The 23,732-nt window shown below is 52.0% G+C and overlaps 1 protein-coding gene across 1 annotated transcript in view; it reads left to right on the forward strand.

The window, feature by feature from the left end:
• CUX1 (cut like homeobox 1) overlaps positions 1-23,732 on the forward strand; it is a 340,084-nt gene that overhangs the window by 179,162 nt on the left and 137,190 nt on the right. The window contains 1 exon segment of the mRNA XM_042921134.1: positions 16,714-16,792. Coding sequence (XP_042777068.1) covers positions 16,714-16,792 — 79 coding nt within the window.

Genomic DNA, 23,732 nt, shown 5'->3' on the forward strand with positions numbered 1-23,732 from the left:
CCAGAGTGATCGTGTTGCCAGCTGAGTGGGGGTCACCTTGGCAGAGGCCACCTCCTCGGCTGCTCCACCACTCTGTTCGCAGCCGGGAGATGACCCTGGTCACACTGACTCATGTCACACTCTTAATATCAGTCTCTCCTTCCAGACTAAGCTTCCAGAGGTCAGGGTTTACTCATTTATTCTTTCATTCAGTTAGTATTTACTGAACACCTACTCTGTGCCAGTCTGGACCTGACCTAGACTGTGGTCTCTAGTTGTAGGTAACTAAGCTGCTTTCATGGTGCTTAATAGCTGAGCAGGATCTGTGTCCTCAGATGGGAGATAGTAAATGAGGGATGGGTGGGGGTGGGTGAATGGATGGGTGGGTGGGTGGATGGATGGATGGATGAGCAAGTGGATGGATGGATGGATGGGTGGGTAGATACATGGGTGGATGTGTGAGTTGGATATATAGATGAGCATGTGGATGGATGAGCGTGTGGATGGATGGATGGATGAGCAAGTAGATGGTTGGATGGTTGGATGGATGGATGGATGGATGGATGGATGGATGGGCAAACAAGTGGATGGATGGGTGGATGGATGGATGAGCAAGTAGATGGATGTGTGGATGGATAGATGAGCAACTGGATGGATGGATGGATGGATGGATGGATGGATGGGCAAACAAGTGGATGGATGGGTGGATGGATGGATGAGCAAGTAGATGGATGTGTGGATGGATAGATGAGCAACTGGATGGATGGATGGATGGATGGATGGATGGATGGATGGATGGGCAAACAAGTGGATGGATGGGTGGATGGATGGATGGGTAGGCGGGTGGATAGATAGATGGGTGGGTAGATACATGGGTGGATGTGTGAGTTGGATGGATAGATGAGCAACTGGATGGATGGATGGATGGATGGATGGATGGATGGATGGATGGATGGGCAAACAAGTGGATGGATGGGTGGATGGATGGATGAGCAAGTAGATGGATGTGTGGATGGATAGATGAGCAACTGGATGGATGGATGGATGGATGGATGGATGGATGGATGGGCAAACAAGTGGATGGATGGGTGGATGGATGGATGAGCAAGTAGATGGATGTGTGGATGGATAGATGAGCAACGGGATGGATGGATGGATGGATGGATGGATGGATGGATGGATGGATGGGCAAACAAGTGGATGGATGGGTGGATGGATGGATGAGCAAGTAGATGGATGTGTGGATGGATAGATGAGCAACTGGATGGATGGATGGATGGATGGATGGATGGATGGATGGGCAAACAAGTGGATGGATGGGTGGATGGATGGATGAGCAAGTAGATGGATGTGTGGATGGATAGATGAGCAACTGGATGGATGGATGGATGGATGGATGGATGGATGGATGGATGGGCAAACAAGTGGATGGATGGGTGGATGGATGGATGAGCAAGTAGATGGATGTGTGGATGGATAGATGAGCAACTGGATGGATGGATGGATGGATGGATGGATGGATGGATGGATGAGCAAGTGGACGGATGGATGGGTAGGCGGGTGGATGGATAGATGGGTGGGTAGATACATGGGTGGATGTGTGAGTTGGATGGATAGATGAGCAAGTGGATGGACGGATGGGTGGGTAGATGGATGGATGAGTAAGTGGATGGATGGATGGAGGGATGGAGAGTTAACACCCTCAGTGTATAAATCAGAAGTATTCTCTGTCCATAAAAGAGACCCCGTTCTGTCTGCTTACACTTCCAGAACTTTGCGGGGAACCATGTGATACCAAGAGGCAGCTGTGATATGAAGATAAGGGCCCAGAGTTACAAGGCCTGGGTTTGAGGCCTGACTTACCATGACCTTGACTTTCACCATGTCAGTGGCCCTCTCACTGCCTCTTTCCTCATGTGATAAACGTGAAGGATTGGGGAAAATAGCTTAGAATGATGATTAGAAGTAGTATTTGTCTAATTTATTTTTTCTGGACTAAAGTTATCCAACTTGTAATAGTCATATAGTATTTATTTGAATACTGTGGAATTTAAATTATTAGGGTATTTTATTTTCTGCAGAGCTCTCTTTCTTAGAAAAACTCAATCTGGATGTTAATTAGGTTTTACTAATGTTCCATCAATTTAATGCAGTAATTTCTTAAATGAAACTGACACCAAGGACCAGATGGTCCAAAGGAGGACTGTGAAGGTGTGTGCGGGGCCCCCGGAGGGGCTGAGAGATGCTGATACTGGCTGAGAGCTCAGACGAATTTGCCCACATGCCATCTCTCCCTCGGTCTATTACAGTCGTGCCGCTGCTCCCTTCGCTGGTAATCATTTGCACAACATTTTACATCTGTAAGTTCCCATTTCCACGATCTCGCACAGCCTTACCCACGACCTTGTGCTTAGCGACGTTATCGCCAACCAGAGCGACGGGACGGGAGGATGGCCGTGAACTTGAGGAGCAGAGTGGGTTCCCGGGAGTGAGGTCTGTGCCCCACCCCTCGCCCCCAGCTCCATGCCCTTGACGCCTCCCCTGTCACCGTCTCTTGGTCCCACCTGTCCTGGGATCTGTGGCTCCCTGGAGCCTCGTTATGGCCAGCCATGTGCCACCTGCTTGTCACTAAACACCATCTCTAGCAAGTATTCCCGGATGGTGGGAGCCCACCCCTGCAGTGAACATCAGCCACACGCTTGTTAGCCACCTGCACAGACAAGCGTCGCCACAATCGTCGGGGTCGCGAGTGGCCTGAACAGGGTTACAGGTTGGAACCCAGGTGTTTGGACTCAGGCAGATACTCATTCCACTCACCGCCACGGAAGGGGGCATGGACCAGTGTTTCACGTAACTGCAACTTCCAGAGCCTTCCAAGCTGCCAGCCAGGAAAAGGCAACCCGGCCAAGTAGCCCAGTGAGCGCCCAGCTCCCCTCCTGGCTGTTCCTCGGCCTCATCCGCTGCCATCGTGAGGACCCAGAGTGGCAGGAGAGAGGGGGTAAGAGTCGAGTCGGGCCCACCCGGAAGCTCACGCTAGCTGAGCCCCCTAGTGGGAAGGGAGAGTAACCTGGAGAAGGCGTTCCGCTGAAGCCTGCGGACTCTGAGCGCAGCCCTTGGAGAGAGGAGGGAGTGGAAGGAGAGAGCATCTCCTCGGCCAGCCGCCAGTCACCCTGGCCACGGATCTCGGAGAGACCCACTTCTGCCACAAGACCCTGGGAATTCGGCCTCCCCCACTGCACTTGTTTGTTCATTCGTTCATTTTGGCTGCCTGTCTGTGTATCTGTCTGTCTGTCTGTCTGTCTATCTATGAAACAGATGAGACTGAGCAGGGAAGGGGAAGAGAGGGAGGGAGATGGAATCCCAAGCAGGCTCCGTGCTGTCAGAGCAAAGCCCGACTCGGGTGGTTCATACACGGGTGGTTCGAACTCACCGGACCAGCTGAGCCACCCAGGCGCCGCCCTCATCCCCCTCTTCGGCTTCCTTCTTCTCTTTCCCTCAGAGTTGCCTTCCCATCCAGAGTGATCACTTCGGGTCACCTCCTGATTGCCGTCCCCAACCTTACAGCATAAGACCGGGGGCCCTGGCTTAGCCCCCAGGCCCTGCCTCCCAGCTGCCCTGGCTACGGGCACAGCAGCACCCCGACTTTTCTGGAAGGGAGCACACCCTGCCTCTGTGCAGGCTCCCCTTCCCCACTAAGCCCCAGCCCTCCCACCACGAGGAAGTTGACTCTTCTCTTCCGTAAGTGTTCACAACACGAGGTACAGAACAGGATCTGTAATATCCTACCGTTTGCCTTTTTTTGAAAGGGACGACGACGTGTGTATACAGATGCTTGTAAATGCGTAAAATATTTCTGGAAAGATGCACAAGACGATCTCCGCCTGTCAGCCAGGCAGCTGCGTGAAGGTGGATGTGCATGGGAAGGAGACCTACTTTTCACTGCATTCTTACACTTTCTGTCATTTCTATTTTTATTTTCTTTTTGAAATTAAATGGTGGTTAGGATATTCTCCCAAGTTGTGCCGCCATCACCACCGCCTGATTCCAGAACATTTCCATCACCCGAGAAAAGAAACCCTATACCCATTTACACTCCCCATCCTCCCCCGACCCAGGCAACCACGAATTGACTGCCTTTCTGTCTCTGCAGGGGTTGACCCCTCTCAACATTTCACTTAAATGAAATCGTACACTGTGTGGTCTTTTGTGACTGACTCCTTTCACCCAGCATCACGGTTTCAAGATTTATCCGCGTCATATCCTGTGTCAGTGCTTCATTCCTTTTAATGGCTGAATAATCATCCATCGTATCGATACGCCATGTTTTTTTAATCCATTGTCGGTTGATGTGATGGCCATTTGGGTTTCTGCCGCCTTTTGGCTGTTGTGAGTATGCTGGTGTGAACATTCATACGCAAGTTTTTTGCACAGATTCACGGTTTCCTTTCTCTTGGATATGTACCCGGGAGTGGAATTGCTGGATAATATGGTAACTCTGTGTTCAGCTGTTTGAGGAATTGCCAGGGTGTTTTCCAGAGTGCCTCATCTTACATTTCCGTCGCCGGTGTATGAGGGCTCCAGTTTCTCTCCATCCTCTCTAACACTTACCTCTATAGCCTAGTGGATATGAAGCGGTATCTCATTGAATTAGGGGTTTTGATTTGCATTTCCCTAATGACTACGGACCTCGTGCATCTTTTCATGTGCTTATTGGCCATTTGCATATCTTCTTTGGAGAAATGTCTGTTCGGATCTTTTGTCTATCTTTAAATTCAGTTGTTTGTCTCTTTGTTGCGTTGTAAGAGGTCTTTATTTATTCTCTATACTAATCCCTCGTCAGATACGTGATTTGCAAAAATGTTCTGGGATCCCAATCTGGGGGTTCTTTCGTTTTCCTGATAGCGTCCTTTGAAGCACACAAGTTTTAAATGTGATGAAATCCAATTTACCTGTTTTTCTTTTGTTGTTTATGCTTTTGGTATTGTACTGAAAGTCACAAAGATTTACAGTGGTGTTTCCTTATAAGGGTTTTGCAGTTTTAGCTCTTATATTTTGGTGTCTGATACATTTTGAGTTAATTTCCACGTAAGGTGTGAATTAGGGGTCCGGCTTCCTTGTTTGGCGTGTGGATATTCAGTGTATCTCTGCGTTGTCTGTCAAAAATTCCTTCCTCGCTGAATTGTCTTTTCACCCTTGTCAAAACTCAGTTAACTACAATGTGAAAGGTTATTTCCAGACTCTCAATTCTGTTCCACTGATCTAATGGCATGTCTGCCCTTATGCCAATACCACACATTCTTTTTTTTTTTTTTTAATGTGTATTCACTTTTGAGAGAGAGAGAGAGAGAGAGAGAGAGAGAGAAGGAGCATGAGTGGGGGGAGGGGCAGAGAGGGAGACAGAATCCAAAGCAGGCTCCAGGCTCTGAGCTGTCAGCACAGAGCCGGACGCGGGTCTCAAACTCATGTACTGCAAGATCAGGACCTGAGCCAAAGTCGCACGCTTAACCGACCGAGCCACCCACGCACCCGCCAGTACCACACATTCTTGATTAATGTAGCTTTGCGGTGAGTTTTGAGATTGGTAAGTGTGAGTTCCCCCACCCTTGGTTTTCTTTCTTGAGAATGTTTCGGCTGTTTTGGACCCCTTGGATTTCTTTTTTTTTTTTTTTTTTTTTTTTTTTTTTTTAACGTTTATTTATTTTTGAGACAGAGAGAGAACAGAGCATGAATGGGGGAGGGTCAGAGACAAGGAGACACAGAATCTGAAACAGGCTCCAGGCTCTGAGCTGTCAGCACAGAGCCCGACGCGGGGCTCGAACTCACAGACCGCGAGATCATGACCTGAGCCGAAGTTGGCCGCTTAACCGACTGAGCCACTCAGGCGCCCCCGGACCCCTTGCATTTCAATACGAATCTTAAGGATCATCTTGCCAGTTTCTGCCACAAAGCTGGCTGGGGTTTTGACAGGCATTGCGCCGAATCTGTAGATCGAATTTGGGACTTTTGCCATCTTAACAATATTAAGTCTCCCAGTCCATGGACATTTTAAAATCTCACTTTCAGATGGTTTATGGCTAGTGGATAGAAAGACCATCGATTTTTGTGTATTGATCTTGTATTGTGGAACCTTGCTGAACACTATGTGTGTTTTTATATCTTTAAGATTTTTTTTTTTTTACTATATACATATATTACCTGTTCATAAAAACTGTGTTTGAAAAGCGTCACGTAGGAAAAGAAAAGGAAGAAAACCTCCGGTAGGCATTCGGCCTCCTCCACGGCCCCACTGTGATTTATCTGTGAGGTTTGGGCGGGGGTCGGCTGAGGCCCCAGAGGACAGGCTAGCACAACGCCAGGCACACGTCAGCCACCGCTTAAATGACCCTGTTGCCCAAGTGAAGGGCTGAACAAACCAGGAAGGAATTCGGGCAGCCAGACGGTCCCCCTCAGGGGCGCCCTGCTGTTGGCAGAGGCTTTCCTGCTGGGAAGCTGCGACCCTGCCTCGTAGCCTCTACCTGTTGGGCCTGGTTTTGCAGTCGGGGGAGAGAAGACAGCTCATCGTCCTTGCCCACAGCAGCCCTTCAGAGCGTGCTGACAGCCGGAAGGTCAGATGTGCGTGGCAAACGGTAAAGGAAAGAGAGGACTAACTGCCGGTTACTGCTTTCATCGTCTGTACCGTAATTGTCCTGCTGTTCTCTGCCACAGATCCCTTCCCCGTGGCCCCACACCTTTATTTCCCCGCCTGTCCTTCGTGACACGATCTTCTCCGGGCCTCTCCGGTTGCCTTCTCTTAGAGACTTGGTCCAGGCGGGAGGCGGGTGGTTACGGAATATTCCATCGGTTGTATAGGAAGCAACTGCGTGGTGTTCCCCACGTCTACGCCGCATTGCTTCCTAACTGAAAGCGTCCTGTGGGATTTGTCCATCCCGCTTCCAGCCGTGTGGGGATTTCCAGCGAATCTTGTCCACTTGGTAACTGCAGTAACAGACTGGAGAAGGCGTTTCCTATAATTAATTCCCTGCCACGCGGAGTATCCCGGATGCGATGCTTCCTCACCGGTGTCTGTCTGCGAGTTGGAGGTCATGAAGGAATGTGACCTTGACAAAGAAAGCTGGTGATGGCTGCTGGGCTGGCGGGGGGCAGGTGGGCAGCTGGGCTCCCACGTGGGCGCGTTCCCAGTCTCTCCTCCTTCCACGTTGCTCCAAAGGCAGCCTGGGCGCCAGAAGAGGGGCTCCCTCCGCCCCGGGGTCCTCTCGTGTCTCCCACGTGGCTCACAGCAAATATGCTCTCTGCCGCTGTGATCTTGCTTTAGAAAACGTATACCTTCCTTTTACGTGGCCGTGTTCATTTCAAATGAGAACTCCAAAGCTGGGGCCACGCCCGCATCTCTTTTGGACAGGATCTTGGTCATTCTCCGTTGACTTCCGGTTATTCCACGTGACTCCTCCAATCAATCGTGTTTTGCTCTTGAAAGACGGAGAGCGAGACAGAACTGTTCTCGTCCCTGAAGCTCTTGCTGGTCCTTGTCGGCCTATAGTCCAGCAGAGCACATCGATCTGAAGATTCTGTGAATGGTCCGTTGTTTATTCCTAACTCATTAGCTTGGGAATTCCCAGGGTGCAGGCTAGGGGGTGTTTGTGGGCGTGCCATTGCCGCCACGGCATCGTAGGTGTTGTTTAAGCGTCTCCGTCCCCCAAGACTTGAAACAGAGGAAGACGGCCTGTGGCGTGGTGGCAAGAGAATGCTGCATTTGGATTGTTTCTAGAAAGTTACCAATGTTTTCTCAGATTCTGTACACTCCAGATTCTGCCGGCTGCTTGATATGGGAGATTCTCATAGTTGATTTTCACAGCCCAGCAAGGAGCAGGTTATTCACTAGACAGATGAAGAGACCAAGGCGTAGTTTAAGTAACCCCCCCCACCTCCAGACCATCCGGCAAGCATGCGCTAGGGCCGACCTCCGACCGGTGTCTCTGTTCCTTCGAAGCGCACGTTTCTTTCCACTGACTGCACGGCCCCGGGCCCCCGTGCAAGCCCCAGGGTGCTGTGCTGGGTGTCATCATATGCTTAGTGGCGTCCTTTAGGGGCCTGGCTCCAGACTTGGTCGGTTTCTGCATCTGAGAAGCGGCGTTACCGATCTGGCAACCGCATCACCATTCACAGCAACCAAGGCTGATTCTCCCCACTTTGCAGACAAGGAAACTGAGGCACAGAGGTTAATTCGGTGGCTGAGGTAGCACACCTGTGTTAGTGCTGGGGCCGGGACTCACCCTTCTTCTTCCCACACCATATCCAGGCCCTCAGCCCTGTGTGTCACCACCCTACCTAGCACCTGTGCGTGGCAGGGCCCCGGGCGGCACCCTGGAAAGATGAGCCTTTGCATTTCAGGATACACAACACTGGGGGAGCATGAGGACCAGTCCTTCCGTCGCGTATGTTTTTGGTGATCCCTAGGCCCTTGTAAAAAGCCCACACCGTTGTCCGTACCTGGGCCTCACGGCTGGCGTGACGGGGTACCCGCGTGTGGCCTGTGGGGGGTGGCAGCCCAGCGGGGCAGGGCCAGGCGCCCGCAGCAACCTGCTCACCGCACCGAGGAATGGCTTCCTTGTCTCTGAGCGCGGCGTGCGACAGGTGTGGCACCCAGACCGAGGCCACCAGTGTACAAGCAGGGTGCACGCTGTCATGATAACAGCGAGGGTATCCTGCACCTCCCAAGTGCTCGGCCCAGTTACGGGCACATTCCTTGTTACTATTTACCTAAAACCCACGAAGAGGTCTTATTTTCTCCCATTTTAGAGATGACATCACCTGGTGATTTCATCACCTGGTTATTTACCCCAACCGCCCCCCGCACCCCCCCCCCCCCCCCGCCCCACCGCTTTCCTCCGCTGCTGCCACTTCCCCAGGGCTGTCTTGTTCCGACAAGGAAGTTAGCGCTTCCCTAAACTAGGCCCGAACTTGGCTCTCATGGCTTCCCGCTTTTTAGACTAGACTAAATGGGGCACGGTGAAAGCCCCCCTGAAGCTCTTAATTATAGGAAGCCGCCTCCTCCAGTCTGATGCTACAGTTACCAATGCCGCAGGATGCAGCAGTGCATTACGAGGAGTCCCTTAGCCCGTCAGCCGTTTCTGCCTGGAACCTACCCGCATCCATTCACAGATGCTCCCCAGGCAGCCTCCCGCGTTCGTTGGGACCCGGGCGCTGGGGTAAAGAGAGGAAGGCGCCTGTGCCCCTGCCCCTGGCCTGGGATAGACCGCAGGGTGGTGGGGAGGAAGCTCGTGGACGTGAGTCATCATCACATGGTGTGGGAAGTGTGCAGAGAGGGATTTGCAAAGAGCCCAGGTGGCACAGGGACCGAGTGACCAGTGGCGCCCGGGAAATCAGGAGGACACCGCAAAGGAGGCGTCACCGAGACTGGCTCGAGAAAGAGAGCTGGACTCCCCCATAGGTGAAGAGCATTCCAGGCAGAGGACCTAGTGTACAAAGACCGAGAGGCCTGGAGGGGCGTGGCGTGTCGAGGGGACCGGGGCTTGGTGTGGAGAAGCCTGGTCAGTGCTGGGACTTCGTGGGAGGTGAAGTCAGCAGGGTGAAGCACGGGCCGCGCTGGGAAGGGCTTTGGGGCCTCAGCCTGAGGAGTGTGGATTGTAGTCTGGGAGTGAGGAGAAGCCACCAGGGCAGAGTGGCTCTATGTTTTTTCTGGGTTCTGGGACAGGGACCCAGAGGCCCGGAGAAGGACACACCATACTCCGTGGCAGGCCACAGTTCCGGAGATCCGCCGGGCATGGGTCTGCAGCGTCCGAACTGGAAGTCGTGGGGGGGGGGGGGGGGGCGGGGGAGGGTGTCAAGTCTGAAGCATCAAAGGCAGGAAGGAGATAGTTCTGAGATCGATTTCTGAGGCCAAACGAACAGAACTTCTTGCTTGATTGATGGTTAAGGCTGGTCGTCAAGGGGGATTTATACATCTGTAAATATTACACCATTCCGTCCTTTTTCCACCTCTAAGCAAAGCATCTTCCGGTTAAAATTCAGGCCTGTGCTCGTTCCCCCCCCCCATTCCCTTCCCCAGCGGCAAACAGGAGAATCCATCGGAAATTCAAGTAACAGCCCCCAACGCCTCAGACCCGTCAGTGTTCCAAGTCACGGGCGAGTGAGGGATTTCCGCAGGGAACGTCACCTGAAGACATCAGCATGCCCCTAAGAGTTAGAGCACACCCTGTGTGTGTCACACAGGGGCCAGTCGGAACAGGTTGATTCTTTTAAAAGTGGCGTGGCGGTTTGTACAAAAGCGGATGCCTTGAGTGTGTAAATTCTCTTCTGACTGACCCTCTGAAAGCGGACACGTAATTTAGATGATATTTGCATGATGTTTCATTCCCCTTCTAGGTACGTCACGGGTCAGTGATTATCCCCAGCCCTGAGAACCAGCTCACCAAGAGCTCCACGCCGTTAGATCTTCTGTCTCATTTGATTCTCCAGGGCTCCTGTAAGACAGGCATTCTGGCCGTTCCCTTCTCGTAGGCATAGAAAATAAAACGCAGAGAGGCAGAGGGTACGTGGCTGGCTTAACATTCCCAAATGCACGAACGGAGCCTTGTCGTCAATCCCGTCTAGTGGTTTCAAGTCCTGTGCCCTTTCTACTTTGATACGACCCTCCCCCGCCCTGCCCGCGGTAAAAATAATATAAAATATCCTTTGGCCCTCACGATATTGGGGATTTGGTCCTTGTTTTTACTTTGTGCTGTCTTAGCAGTGTGACCACCCCGGGACTGATAACAGACAGCTTGACTAGATCGTGCTGCAGTAACAACCCCAAGCCTCAGTGGCCTACGGCAACAGATTGCTTCTGGTCCATATAATACGGGCCGTGGGCTGACTGCCGGCCCGGGGACCGTGTGTGGTCCTCATTAGGAGACCCCAGTGGAAAAAGTGGCTCCTGTCAGGTCACACTGGCCTCACGACAAAAGAAAAGAGTGCCGTGCTGTGGCTGAACCACAAGATTGCTTTTTTAATCTTAAGCTTGGGCGTGGCGCCTGGCCCTGTCACTTGTATTGCGTCGGCCAGAGCAGCTCACATGGTCAAGCCTGACGTCAGGGGGGGCAGGAAAGCGCCCGCCACAAGCACGCTGCCACTGCCGCGGCCTGCTCTCCGTCACACAGGGAGGGTGACGGTCACGGCAGCAACGAGTCGAGAACCCACACGACCCCCAAAACCCCACAGGGCGGTTCTGCTGGCGCCCCTGTGCCCGGGCACCTGCTCACCCCCTCCCGGTTTCAGGGGTCACACAGGTGATCTCCAAAACCCTCCCAACCTGGCCTGAGTGTGCGTACGACTGTAGGCAAGGATGGGTTGTTTCAGATTCAGAATAAGCTCCCTTCCAATACACTTGTATCTTTAGCTTTCTTATTACAGAAAAGCCAAGGTCCGCACGGTGAGCATGGCGTTGCTGAGGGGGTAACCGGTGGGTCCGGGGACCTGCCGAGCAGCACCCCCACGCTTCCTGCCGCTGAGGATGCACGGCCCACCGCAGGAGGGCGCTGTCGGGCGGCTGCCGTGGGGAGAGAGGCTTCGAGCGCTGGCCCCAGCCAAGTGGCTGTCGTCACATCAGCACATGAACCATACTTTCCAAAGAACTCTTTACGTTACTAAGCATTTTCATGTAGATTTTTTTTTTAATTTTTTTAACATTTATTTATTTTTGAGACAGAGAGAGACAGAGCATAAACGGGGGAGGGTCAGAGAGAGGGAGACACAGAATCTGAAACAGGCTCCAGGCTCTGAGCTGTCAGCACAGAGCCCGACGCGGGGCTTGAACTCACGGACCGCGAGATCATGACCTGAGCCGGAGTCGGCCGCTTAACCGACTGAGCCACCCAGGCGCCCCTCATGTAGATTTAAAACGGGATCCCCTAACTGCCTGCTCACTTCGGCAGGTGAAACTGGTGCTCACTTGAGGCACGTGGCCACTCGTACAATAAGAAGATATCAGACACCTGCCGTGCACCAGTCAGGAGGAAAGGCAGTTGAGGCAAAAAGCATATTGCGGGCTTTCAAGGAACCCAGGATCTCCAGAGGGAGCCTCATCCGCAGTCCTGGAACTTCCAGACAATCCCATGTGGTGATGGGTGTGTCCCACAGGCAGCGGGGAGATGGGTCAGTGGAGCCTCGAGGATCAGAGGAACATTCCAAGGAGGCGCCTTCCAGGCTGCAGGGAAATTGCTCGAGTATTCAGGGAACAGGGAGTAACCGGGCGTGGCAGGAGGTGAGGCTGATCCCTGGAGCCGAACAGGTTTTCCCCAGGGCCAGGGCTTGAGTGCAACCAGAGCTGCGCCAGACCTGGCCCAGTTCCGCCACCCCTGACCTTGACCTCCCTCACAATGGCTTTGAGGGGGCAGGGATGGCAGGCAGACTCTACCTCAGGCTATCTCTGCACACCGCGTAGTCAGAGTGTCTAACCTGGATCCTCCTTCCAGTTATCTGCTGGAAGACCTGATCAGACCTCCTCGGGGCTGCCTGCTGAGGGCCTGGCTCAAGGTCACAAAGGCAGGCAGTGCACACCCCTGAGCACCTGCAGCAGACAGGCGTGGAGGAGGGGAGCAGTTTGGGGCGAGGACGACACTGTCCCTCTCCCCCTCACTCACAGAATGCTAAAGGGAGATGGCCCCGCGTCCCGGGCCGTAACTGCATGGATACCCCAGGAAAGCTCTGGAACGTGACAAAGCCAGCCCTTCCCCGGGCCAGGCACTGAGCCTCCTTACCCCCGTGAGCTCATCTGCCCGCTCCGTCCTGGCAGGTGGGCGCCATCACCCCCAGCCCAGCCCCGGGGCCCCCCTTCGCCCTCCAAACTCAGAGCCCTGCCAGCCACGGGAACCCGGCAGCCGTCGTCTCTCCAAGCGTGGATAGGTCTCCAGCAGCGGGGATGCGAGCAAGGGGTAGTCTAGTACGCAGAAGCACTAGGAAGTGCCTGGCCGCAGCGAGGGGAATCCCACCACGGAGCTGGGACAGAGGATCGACCGAAACGCAGACTCCAGCGCTGGTCGTGGATGAGGGTGCTGACCATACGGGCGTCAAGAGAGGGAATGAGAATAGAGAGTAGCATCATTCCCAGAACCAACACATTCTTCCAGGTTCGGAGATCGTACGGGGGGGCCGGGTAGGGTCCTCATCAAGTAGAAACTCAACCACGTGCGGAGTGCTCATCGCCTTGTAGTCAGTCCAGCTGCTTAATGAATTAATTAAGCTCATTGCCCTGACCTTGTTCTCCCAGGGGCGGGCTTTGAATTTTCTTGCATTTGTGGAAAGGGGACACACGGGAAGAGAGCTCAGAATCACGGTCCCTGTGTCAATCTGCTGGAGCTGCCGTGAGCAGGTACCACACACTGACCAGCTTAAACAACTCACGCTTCTGGGGACTAGAAGGCCAAGATCAAGGTGTGGGCAGTATGGGTTCCTTCAGAGGCTATGAGGGAGGATCTGTCCCCAGCCTCTCTCCTGGCTTCTCGTGGTTTGCTGTCAGACTTCCGTGTTTATCACCCCGGTCTCTGCCTTTGTGTCCACATGGGGTCCTCCCTGGATGTTTGTCTCTGTGTCCTAAGCTCCCCGTTCTATAAGGACAGGGTCATATTGAATTAGGCTTCCCCCCAATAACCTCCTCTTACCTTGATCACCTGCAAAGGCCTTATTTCCAAGTAAGGTCACATTGACAAGTATTGGGAATCAGGACTTCAACATCTTTGAGGAGACACAGTTCAACCCATAACAGTCCCCAAGTTTGCTGTGTAAATTACCAACCCCATTCCCACCTCCCTCCCCATCAACAACCCAGATAGGAGAGACAGGACCACGTTTCAGGATCCTTCCACATCCTATCCTTTGCCTACCACAGGGGCAGCTACCCTTTGTACCCTTGGTCAGAATACCTGGAAAGCGAGGGACCCTCGCTAGGTGCGTCTTGAGTTGGGTGAAGAAGCCTCTGTTGGTGTCGAGAGGTACAAAGAACAGGCAGGACATCTGCCCTGTTTTCTGGGCAGAAACTCTGCTCCCCGTGAGCACGTTGCTCCCCAGAGGGAACAGAAAGATCCAGAGCACAGGGAGTGTTGCAGACATCTGAAGAGGTAACTCCACTTTTCCTCAAACCATCTATTTATGGAGTAGTCGTATACAGAGGAAATCGGTACTGTTAACACATTTTCCAAATCTTGCAATAGATATTGAAAAAGACTTTTAGGTTACAAAGGCACAGTATAAAATTTTACGTATGATTTAATTTCAAATACACATATTTTAACAGCTTTATTGAGATATAATTCACGTACCATATAACTCACTCATTTAAAGTCCACAGCCCATTGACTTTGAATATAGTCAATATAGTCAATGTGCAACCATTTCCACAATTAACTGTAGAGCATTTCATCACCCCAGAAAGAAACCCGGCACCCCTAAGCCATCATTCTCCAAACCCCCCATCCTCCCTGGCCCCAGACAACCACTCGTCTACTTTCTGGTCTCTATAATTTGCCTCTGTGACTACATTTCATTCAACTATATATTGTTTTCAATTAGAAAAAAAAATTTTTAAAGGGAACTAGAGATCAGGGGATGACTTCTACTAGAGAGTGGCAGAATTCGGATTTTTATTTCTCTCCCTCTCTCTCTCTCTCTCTCTCTCTTTCGGTATTTTTCTAACTACTCAGTGAGCATGAATTGCTAACGCTCGGGAGGGGGGAGAAATGTTTTATTTTAAAAATAAAGAGAGAACTATCTTGTCACTTTTAAGTAGTCCTTCGGGTTTCTCCAAACACTTCCCCAGCACCTAAATCCCACTCTCGTTTTACGGGGGGACGTGTGTCTGAGTTCCCAACAGCTGACTTCAAACGGGAATCTGGGGGCACCACGTGCTGGAAGCTGGAGCTGCTGGGGTGCTTGCTGTGCATTGGGCTTCCGGAGACCTGTCCCCCGCCAGCCCTCGGGTCCTACTCCCCAGCATCTTCCAGTCCTACCTCAGGTGGCCTCTCTCGGCCCCGAACAAATTGTTGGTTGGCTCCCACGAGAGACCCTGTAATTAAGCCACATCCTTTTGCCTCTTTAATAACACTGGAGACAGTATAATTCTGCGAGGGGACAGCAGGAGTATGTAATTTAGTGTCCTCTTCCTGAGCCAATATGAACCCCGTGCGTGTAGTATCCTGCATGCTTCAGGTGTAAAAAGTGATCTGATGTCTCAACAAGTGTGTCCTGTGAGCAAAATAACGTACTGAGTTCATCCAGCAATCAGAGGCTCTCTGGATGTGTGTCTGGCATATTTAGGAGTTTCACGTGTTCCCTTTCTTTGATGAATAGACTTTCTGCTGGCTCATCCGGGTTAAGTCACGAGACAAACTGATGCTGGCCACCGTCACAGAAACTAGCCTGGTGCCTAAGCTAGAAACCTGGGCGCCGTCCTTGACTTGCCTGCCTCCTCTGTGCCTCCTCGTATCAACTCAGTTTGACCCCATTCTCCCCGATTGGCCCCTTTTCCCCAATCCCTATGGTTGCCATCGCTCACTGGGTGAGGGCACGGACCCCGGAATGGTCACTCCCACGTGCACTGCTGGCCTTTCGCCATCTCACCTGCCCACTCCTGTTACCCACGTATCCACATTCCCACCCCAGCAGACCCCCATGTTCCCTGGTGTGTTGTAACAGCCCCATCCGTGGGTTGTTGATCTGGATTCCATGGCCACAACACAAGAGGACACGCAAGTGCTCTAAGGAGAGCACATAACCACGTGTGCGTGTGTTCCTGCGAGGAGGGTCCTTGGCTTTCATAAAATTCTTTTACTTTTTAAAGTTTATTTATTTATTTACTTTGAGAGAGAGAGAGAGAGAGAGAGAGTGCTCATGTGGGACGGGGGGGGGGGTGGGCGGTAGGTGGAGGGGCAGAGAGAGAGAATCCCAAGCAGGTTCCGGACTCAGCGCAGAGCCCAACGCGGGGCTTGATCCCACCCGCCATGAGATCGTGACCTGAGCCGAAATCAAGAGTCAGGTGCTCAACTGACTGAGCCACCCTCATAAAATTAGGCAGAAGTATGTCTAAGAATTGTGAGGCGCCCCTCATTAAATTCCTAAGGAGGGTGTATGAACCCCCAGATTTTAAGAGTTTTGCTCCAGGTGTTTGAATAGGTCCCTCCCTTTTCGTGGGGAGGAGTCTCTCTCCTTCCCATCTGGTGAACTACTCTTGGATGGTCACTCGCTTTCCTGCTTGATGGCCCTTTCTCAGTGTCCCTATGCCTCTGCTTACCCAGCGCTTTCCCGGCGGGGATTCAGTCACCTGTTTCCCCTACTGGACCACGGCTCCTGTGGCTGGGAGCTGTCGCTCTGCCCTCGCCTCCCACACGGTGTCCGCCTACGGTCGGCTCCCAGTAACCACTGGCAGAGGAAGGAAAGGGACCGTCTTCCTCTGTGGGGAGCCCCCCCTCGGCTGGGCAGTGGGACCGAGGGTCACAAATGGCCACATAATTGCACAGCACCGCTCCTGCCTCGTCCCCCACGCCAACTGGGCCACGTGGATTGTCTCCCTCTCGTGTGTTGGCAGCCGTCTTCCCCGAGAGGAAGGCCCAGCTGTCCGGCACTTTCGTGAACCAATCAGACTTCTGTTTGCCGTGGGAACTCACTAGATGTGTGATGATTTCTAAATTGCCTCTTGACAAATTTTAAGCTCTTTGTTTTTCTTTTCCTTCTTCCATCGCCTTTCAGATTGATGCACTGAGTAAAAGAAGCAAAGAAGCTGAGGCAGCCTTCTTGAACGTCTACAAGAGGTTGATCGACGTTCCAGGTAAGCCCCTACGCTCACCCGGCCCCCCAGTGGGCGCTGTGTGTTGGCGAGGCGGTGGGTCTCGGGCTCACTCTTCTCAGCTTCTCTAAGGGAATCATACCAGCAATGGCATCTCCCCCAGGAAACAGGGCATTCTGGGACTCTGGCGTCTCCAAAACCCAGACTTTGGTGGGGTACGGACATCAGCTGCATATGTGCTGAAGTTAATCAGATAGCTTCCCTTTGATGCCTTTGTAAATGCAGAGACTCAAATCCGTGGGGCTACCTTTCTCTTTGGTATAAAAGGCTACGCGTTCCCAGAGAAGAACTAGAACCCATGTGTGTGCTACGTAAACATTGTGAACGTTCGCGGTTCTGGGCTGGCCGATTCCGCTTTCAGGAGTGGCCCTAACGGGGCACCTGGAACGCTTCCTCCCTCCCAGGTCATCCAGGGAATCCGCAGCCTCTGGGCAAGTCTCTCACTGAAGGGTTATAGCCGAGGGCAAGGGGTGGCCTGTTGACCACATATGTGGGTTCTTTCCTTTAAAGAAACTAAGGAGTTAAATCTTTAATGATGCTTGCTGGGCATTCAGAGAAGCGATGGCTTTTCATTCCTTATTTTAGAAAAGTGAGGCAGATTTTAGGGCACCTTGAGCCATGGGTCCCATTGGTCCTCTTTTTCTGGGTGTTGCCCTCACCAGGAACTCATGGGGTAGCGATGGCCATGATCACGTGAGTCCCAGCTCAGTCCTGGGAAGACTCAGATCAGAAAATTAGGAAAGCAGTTTGAATGTCCTCCTCTTTTGACCAAGAAAGCCCAGTTATCACCACCCTCCCCTCCCCAGCTCCTGGAGTTGCTCACTTGCTGCTAGCAATCCTTTGAACATTGCTGGCATTACTGGAGCCACTTGTAACAAAGCAGAGCAGAAGCACGTCTCCTTGGTGTCTGTACTTGGACTCCAGTTCAGGTTCACCATTGGCTCTGCTGTGCCCTCCGGGAGTGGGGGTTAGTGGAGGCCACACCAAGCTAAAGGTGGCGGAAAACGTTCCGGACGCTTTGGACAAAGAGGAGGGAGATAGAGATTCTCCTGCCAGGGCCTATCGTGAGGTCTTGGCCACATTCTTTTTCTTCTCTGGACCTCAGCTTCCTCATCTGGAAAATGGAATAAGGTGGGGAACAGCCTAGTGATGAGAATGGTTTTCTTTGAACTTCTCACAGTCTTGGAGCACATCCAGCCCTAGGTTCCAAATTCTAGCCTGTTGATTTTCTGCAAGAGTTTGTATCCCCCTAGGGGTTCCCTGAAGACTCTGGCTGGGGCTCACGAAGAGGCTCCTTCACAGTAACTGGATCATTCGATGCCTTAGGCGCCCTACATCTCGGGAATCGGCCGCGTGTTGGGCCTGTTTGCATTTTCTTTTGCAAGTTTTGTGTTGGTGACTTAGTTGAAAGGGGACAGGCTTATTTTGTCTTCGCCAGAGACCCAGAGAGCCTTTCACTACTGTTTTCTAAATAACGCACACTCTCTTTCTTACACGTCCATTTGTACCTGAGTTTTCCCTTAGTGAAGTTTCTCAACTGGGCAGTCTATTGGATTTCTCTTTCTGAAATTATTTTCTGTCTTTATTTCCCATAAAGCAAGAAGTGATTTTTTATTCTATTCTATTCTATTTTATTTATTTATTTATTTATTTATTTATTTTCTACCAAAACTCCTCTTTGCCTGAGCAGGACTCATTCAGAGACATAGATAATTTTTACAGAATTTTGATTGTAACTTATATTTTGCTTTTCTTGCTTACTACCGTCCCAGAAGCATTTTTTTCCCATATTGATGATACTCTTCATAATGATCGTTTTTGGCCAGAGAATCCCAGGTTCGCAGTTTCAATTTCAGATGGTAGGAGCAAACGACGTTTGATGTTTTCTGTTAGAGTAAAAGTCCATCGAAGTTCGTCGACCTGCCACGTAGATCCCTTTTGCCCCCCTCCCAGGTATTTCTTCCTTTACAAATGCCACGGCCTGATGGCTCTAACAGGTGCCTTGAGAAGCAGGAATGGAGCTTGGAGCATCCTACCTGTGTGTTGAAGTCTGCTTACCGCTCAGATGAAGTAATCCTGCGGCTGAGGCTTACAGGAAGGGCCTGGTCAATAGCATTGCATTTACTGACAGTCACGCAGTCGCGGGGAGTCAGGGTGTCTTAACTGTCTGTGCGCGTCAGGCTTCGATCCAGCTGAACCCAGAAACATTGGCGGGGCGTGTTGAGTTGTAGTCGCAAGAAACAGCAACTGACACTGTCAGAAAAGTGAAGGACGCTCCTGAGGATAGCGGGATGGGGATTTCGGCCCTGCATCACGTGGCCCAGTTTCAGGAGCCCAGGAAGAGCCGACCAGGTGGCTCCAGGAAGAGGAGGAGCCAAGGTCCCACCGGCCAAGGAGGCTGGCCTGGAAGCCTGACAGAACCACCCCCTGCCCCGCACGGACCCCCTGCCCGAAATCTTACTTGTTTGTGTCTTTTCCTTGTTTCTCACCTGTTGGCTCTGTTGGAAGGAAGGCCCCCTGAGTTTAGCTTTGCGTTGTCACTCTATGCCCAGCACCTGGAGCAGAGCCTGGCATATCACAGGTGCAGTATGTTACATGGCCCAAGGGGCCCGTCGTCCGAGAGCCACCAGGGGTCACACCGTTGGCTCCTGAAGCTCAACCTCGTCTCAGTCCTGACTCCTGAGGTTCAGCCTGAATATCCGGTAGCCCCTGCGCATCCCCACTGGGATGATACGGGTACCCCGAAACCACCCACTGCGTCCGGAGCAGACTGGCTCCTGCTTGCGTTTCCTCTCTCAGCGAGCAGTACCGCCTTCCACCCAGCTGCTCACGCCGGAGCACGGGGTCACCGAGCCCTGGCCATGCTGTCTCCAGAATGTTCTGGATTCCATCCACGTCTCTCCACCCCAGCTTTTGCTCTCCACTGCGTACTTCAGGCCACCCTCCTCGCGTCTACGCTGCCTCAAAGCGAGTCTCTGAGCTTGCAAGGAGGGGTTGGTCTTCACCCTGCAGGCAGGCCAGGCCGATCGCTTACTCCTCCAGATTCACTTGAGACACCATTGCCTGACGTCCCAGGTCCGGCTTAGATGTGCCTCTCTCTCCCACACACACACCCACTCCCTGCGCCCTGTGGGTTGGCCCCCGTTATAGCTACTTGATGCTCTGCTGGTTTCCCTTCTGCCCCTCCTCATTTTCCTAGTGTCTGCCCCAGTGCCTGCCGCGTAGCAGAAACTCCCCAAATATTGGTTGAGGGAATAAATGAAAGGGTCAAATTGTTTCTTCAGAACGTTTTCTGAGGTTTTGCGGTCTCTTAATTGTTCACGCTGAACCGTGCTCCCTAGAGCGGCACTCTCACTGAGGGAGAGCACTCTGGCAAGTTCTAACAACCCGGATTGCAAGAGAGCAGAGCGCATCATGCGTTGAGCTGTAGCCATGTGGTACCTGTCTGAGCCTCCTTTTGCTTTCGTATCATTCCATACAGATTCACCTGCCTGCGTAGACATTTATAAGACCCTTAGCATTCCGGGTTCAGCAGATCGGCACATGCGCCTCTTAGGGACTCACGTCCAGAACCCGTGTTTGGTTTCCCAGCCGCCCTGCTGGAAATCCCTGTGCCCACCCCCTCCCCCTCCTGCCCCCCTCTCGTGCAGTGGTGTCACGCAGCTCTGGGGGAGAAGTAACATTGGAGCCCTGGTTCTTCCTTCTTGTTCATCTTCGACATCCCGAATCCCAGATCATGTTATTTCTCTTCCCCAAAGTTCATTCGTGCTAAAGACACGGAATAAACTTTTAAATGTGTAATTGTCCCACGGATTCCACCGAACAGTTAAAATAGTTAGGACCCCCATCTTTGCTTTCTTCCTCATTTGCCACCAGACTGTTCCGCATTCTCTGGTCAATTCGGAGAGTATCTTAAGATGCTTTTTATCGGAAATACCCTGCTTACTTCAGCCAGAGCACTCTCTTTCCGCACTGCTGTGACCTCCCCCGCCCCACCTCCCACTGATTAGTCAGTGGGTCAGCACCTCAAAAGCTGGCCCCTCCCTGTGTCGCAGGAACCATGCTGAGTCCCAGGGGTAGAGCCGGGAGCAAATCGGCCACATGGCTTCCCGTTCTCATGGGCTTCAGAGGGTGCTGGGAATGTGGGCGTTAAAAGTAATCACACACATAGTCATTGTAGCGTGGGTGTGACAACTTTGGAGACAGAGCCCATTGGGCCTGAAGTGTAGATTGGGAAGGACTGGGCAGGGTCCCAGCTTGGCGAGCAAGAGGAGAGGGCAGTAATGTCATCTAAACCAAGACACTGGTTTAGGGGGCGCTGGGTTCACTGGTCAAGGGGGCGCTAATAGTTAACGCCCGAGTAAAGGTCACACACCAGTATGGTCACCCAGCTGCAAAGGCAGGTGGGGGCCTGGTAGGTTATGTGAAGGATTCTGGACTTTGTCTGACCGAGAAACCAAGCATGGCTTGCGAGCATGGAAATGCCACGATCAGATGCGTGTAACAAAAAAGTCATTCCGACTATACGGGTAGGACAGCAGATTACAAAGGTGTCCCGAGGGGATCTGGGGTGTGAGAGATGAGGTCCTTTGGTTTCAGGTGGCAGGAGTGAGATTAGAGGAAATGGACAGATTTCACCTGCATGTAGGAGGTACGGTAGATGGTTGAGGAAGGCCACCAGGGCAGTCCTCGCCTGGACACGGTGAGCGCGGTGTGATTTCCTTCAGGACTTGTTTCCGTGGTTCCCTCTGGTGTATTACTTAAAAGGAGGACCAACAGACAAGTTCGGAGGATTAATCTCTCTTCCTGGTTCTCTTATCGTCTCTGATCGTTGTCCTAATTGAAAGCGGCCTTTGGCTTTATCGTCAATGTCATGGCAGTAGGAGAGCAGATTTACATTTTGATTCATAAATAAGTTAGGATTTTACTGCGTCAGTCTAGATGGCTTCATCTGTCAATTTTGTCACAGACGGATTTTTATATCCTCATGTTTATGGTGAGCAGATAGGGGTAGCTTACACTTGGACACAGCTAAGATCTTTTTATTTTAATACACCTCTGATTGAGATTCGTATTTATATGTATTACTTGCTGATGATTAGCCATACGGAGAAGAGCTTCATGGTAGCCATCTGCCAACAACATGACTTGGTAAGGACACCTGGGCAAGGCCCCCCCAGATGGGGAGTCCCTCTGCGGCCGGCTCCCTCTGGAGCCTTGCGTCCTTCTGCATGGGGATCTGTGGGTGAGGGCCAAGTTCAGTGAATATCCGTCAACAACAATGACCCTGAGCGTGCGCAGAGAGGTTCAAGGTGTGCTGTGTGAGAAGTCCCAAAACACGTTCCCTCGGCCAGCACCTCCTGGCCGTCTGCTGTGTGCCTGCCCGGTGCATGCACCCGACATACAAATGTAGTCGAGGCTTGGCCCTTCCTGGATGGCTCCTTTTCGAGCAGCGGGGGACCATACAGCCTTTGAGAAAACACTCCCATAGTGAAACTGGCAGCGTCCATCCCTAACTGTAGTGAATGGAGAAAGAAGTTTCTCTTAAAGGAGGATCCTCTCAGACAGCTGGAAATATTCTGGAATGACCACCTCAAAGCTCTGAGATAGCTGGCATGTTACTGTACTCTGAGAAAAATTATGATGATACACGTAATCTGCCAGAAATTTACTTCGCCTGAGCGACTTGCTCTTGCTTCTTGATACTCTTCAGATTTTTTTTTTTTTAACAATGAGCATGTATTTATCCCGGCAACGGGTGGGGGTGGGGGAGTCTGGGGGGAAGCATAAATCAGGAAAATAGTCACGATCTTAGTTTGTGAATAGCCCTTATTAATGGATCACAGATAAGAACTTAAGCCCTTGTCAGTTGAGTATCTGTGAGACACTTCTCAATTGGTGGCAAGCACAACTGTGACTCTTCTGTCTCAGAAGCACCTCGGACATTTTTTCGGTTTGTTTTCTAAGTTGAGAAAGGAGAAAAAGACAGAGCGGGAGGAGCTCCCGCCTGTGCCTCCCAAGGCTTTGGGCGCCGGTGCATCGGGAGAGCCTCCCCGCAAAAGCTCGCATCGCCTTCTTGGCCTTCATCTGTGGCCAGCCCGACAGGGAATCATCTTTCACACCTTGCTAAGATGTGGTCTAGGTCCTCTAGACACAAACCCTTCAAACACAAAGGCAGTGCCTGGAAGGGTTTATTTTAAGATTTAAATCTTAGGAAGCACATTACCAGTGGTATAAAATATTCATTGACTCATGACACGCCGCTAGAACTCCATGTTTCATGACTGCCCGCTCTCACTTTGTTTCCGCGGAATCACTGGCCTGCAGGTGTAAGTTGAGGCGGTAGTTTGCAGAAGTCTTGGAAGAGAGCTAGCCGGAGAGAGAACCCATCGAAACGCCTCCAAGGGGCTCCTCCGGGAGGTTTTCATTTGCCCTCGGGGAATACCTGCGCGGCTGTAAATATCCCCGCCTCCCCGCCTGCCCAGCGTTTGAGGATCTAGAAATAAAGGAGTGCGTCATCCTTTTTAAGAACTGCTTTGTAATGCTCCTGCATAAGAAGACAGTACTAATCTGGTCATCTGGGCCCATCACGCTGGTTCCGAGTGAGGACACCACACCGTCAGTTAACATTGAAAAATACTGTTACTTCCGTTCTCCTTTCCCTGCCTGTCCCCCCCGACTCGAGGATCCCAATTGCAAGACTGCTGGAAAAAAAGAGGTGAGATCTTAGGATTTAGTTGGAAACACCCCTGGCTTCTCATATCAAGCTTTAAAAGGACGTGCCACTTGGTGGCATTTTTTAAGACCTTACAGATGTGGCCGCTCCAGCCTGATCCTGTGAGGCTGCTCCAGTCCGTGTATTCTAGGTCTCCTGGTGTTGGCAGCCCAGCCGGTGCCCAGGCCCCTCCGGAGAGAACTCTGT

The sequence above is a fragment of the Panthera leo genome, chromosome E3 (genome assembly GCF_018350215.1).
Source record: "Panthera leo isolate Ple1 chromosome E3, P.leo_Ple1_pat1.1, whole genome shotgun sequence".
NCBI lineage: Eukaryota > Metazoa > Chordata > Mammalia > Carnivora > Felidae > Panthera > Panthera leo.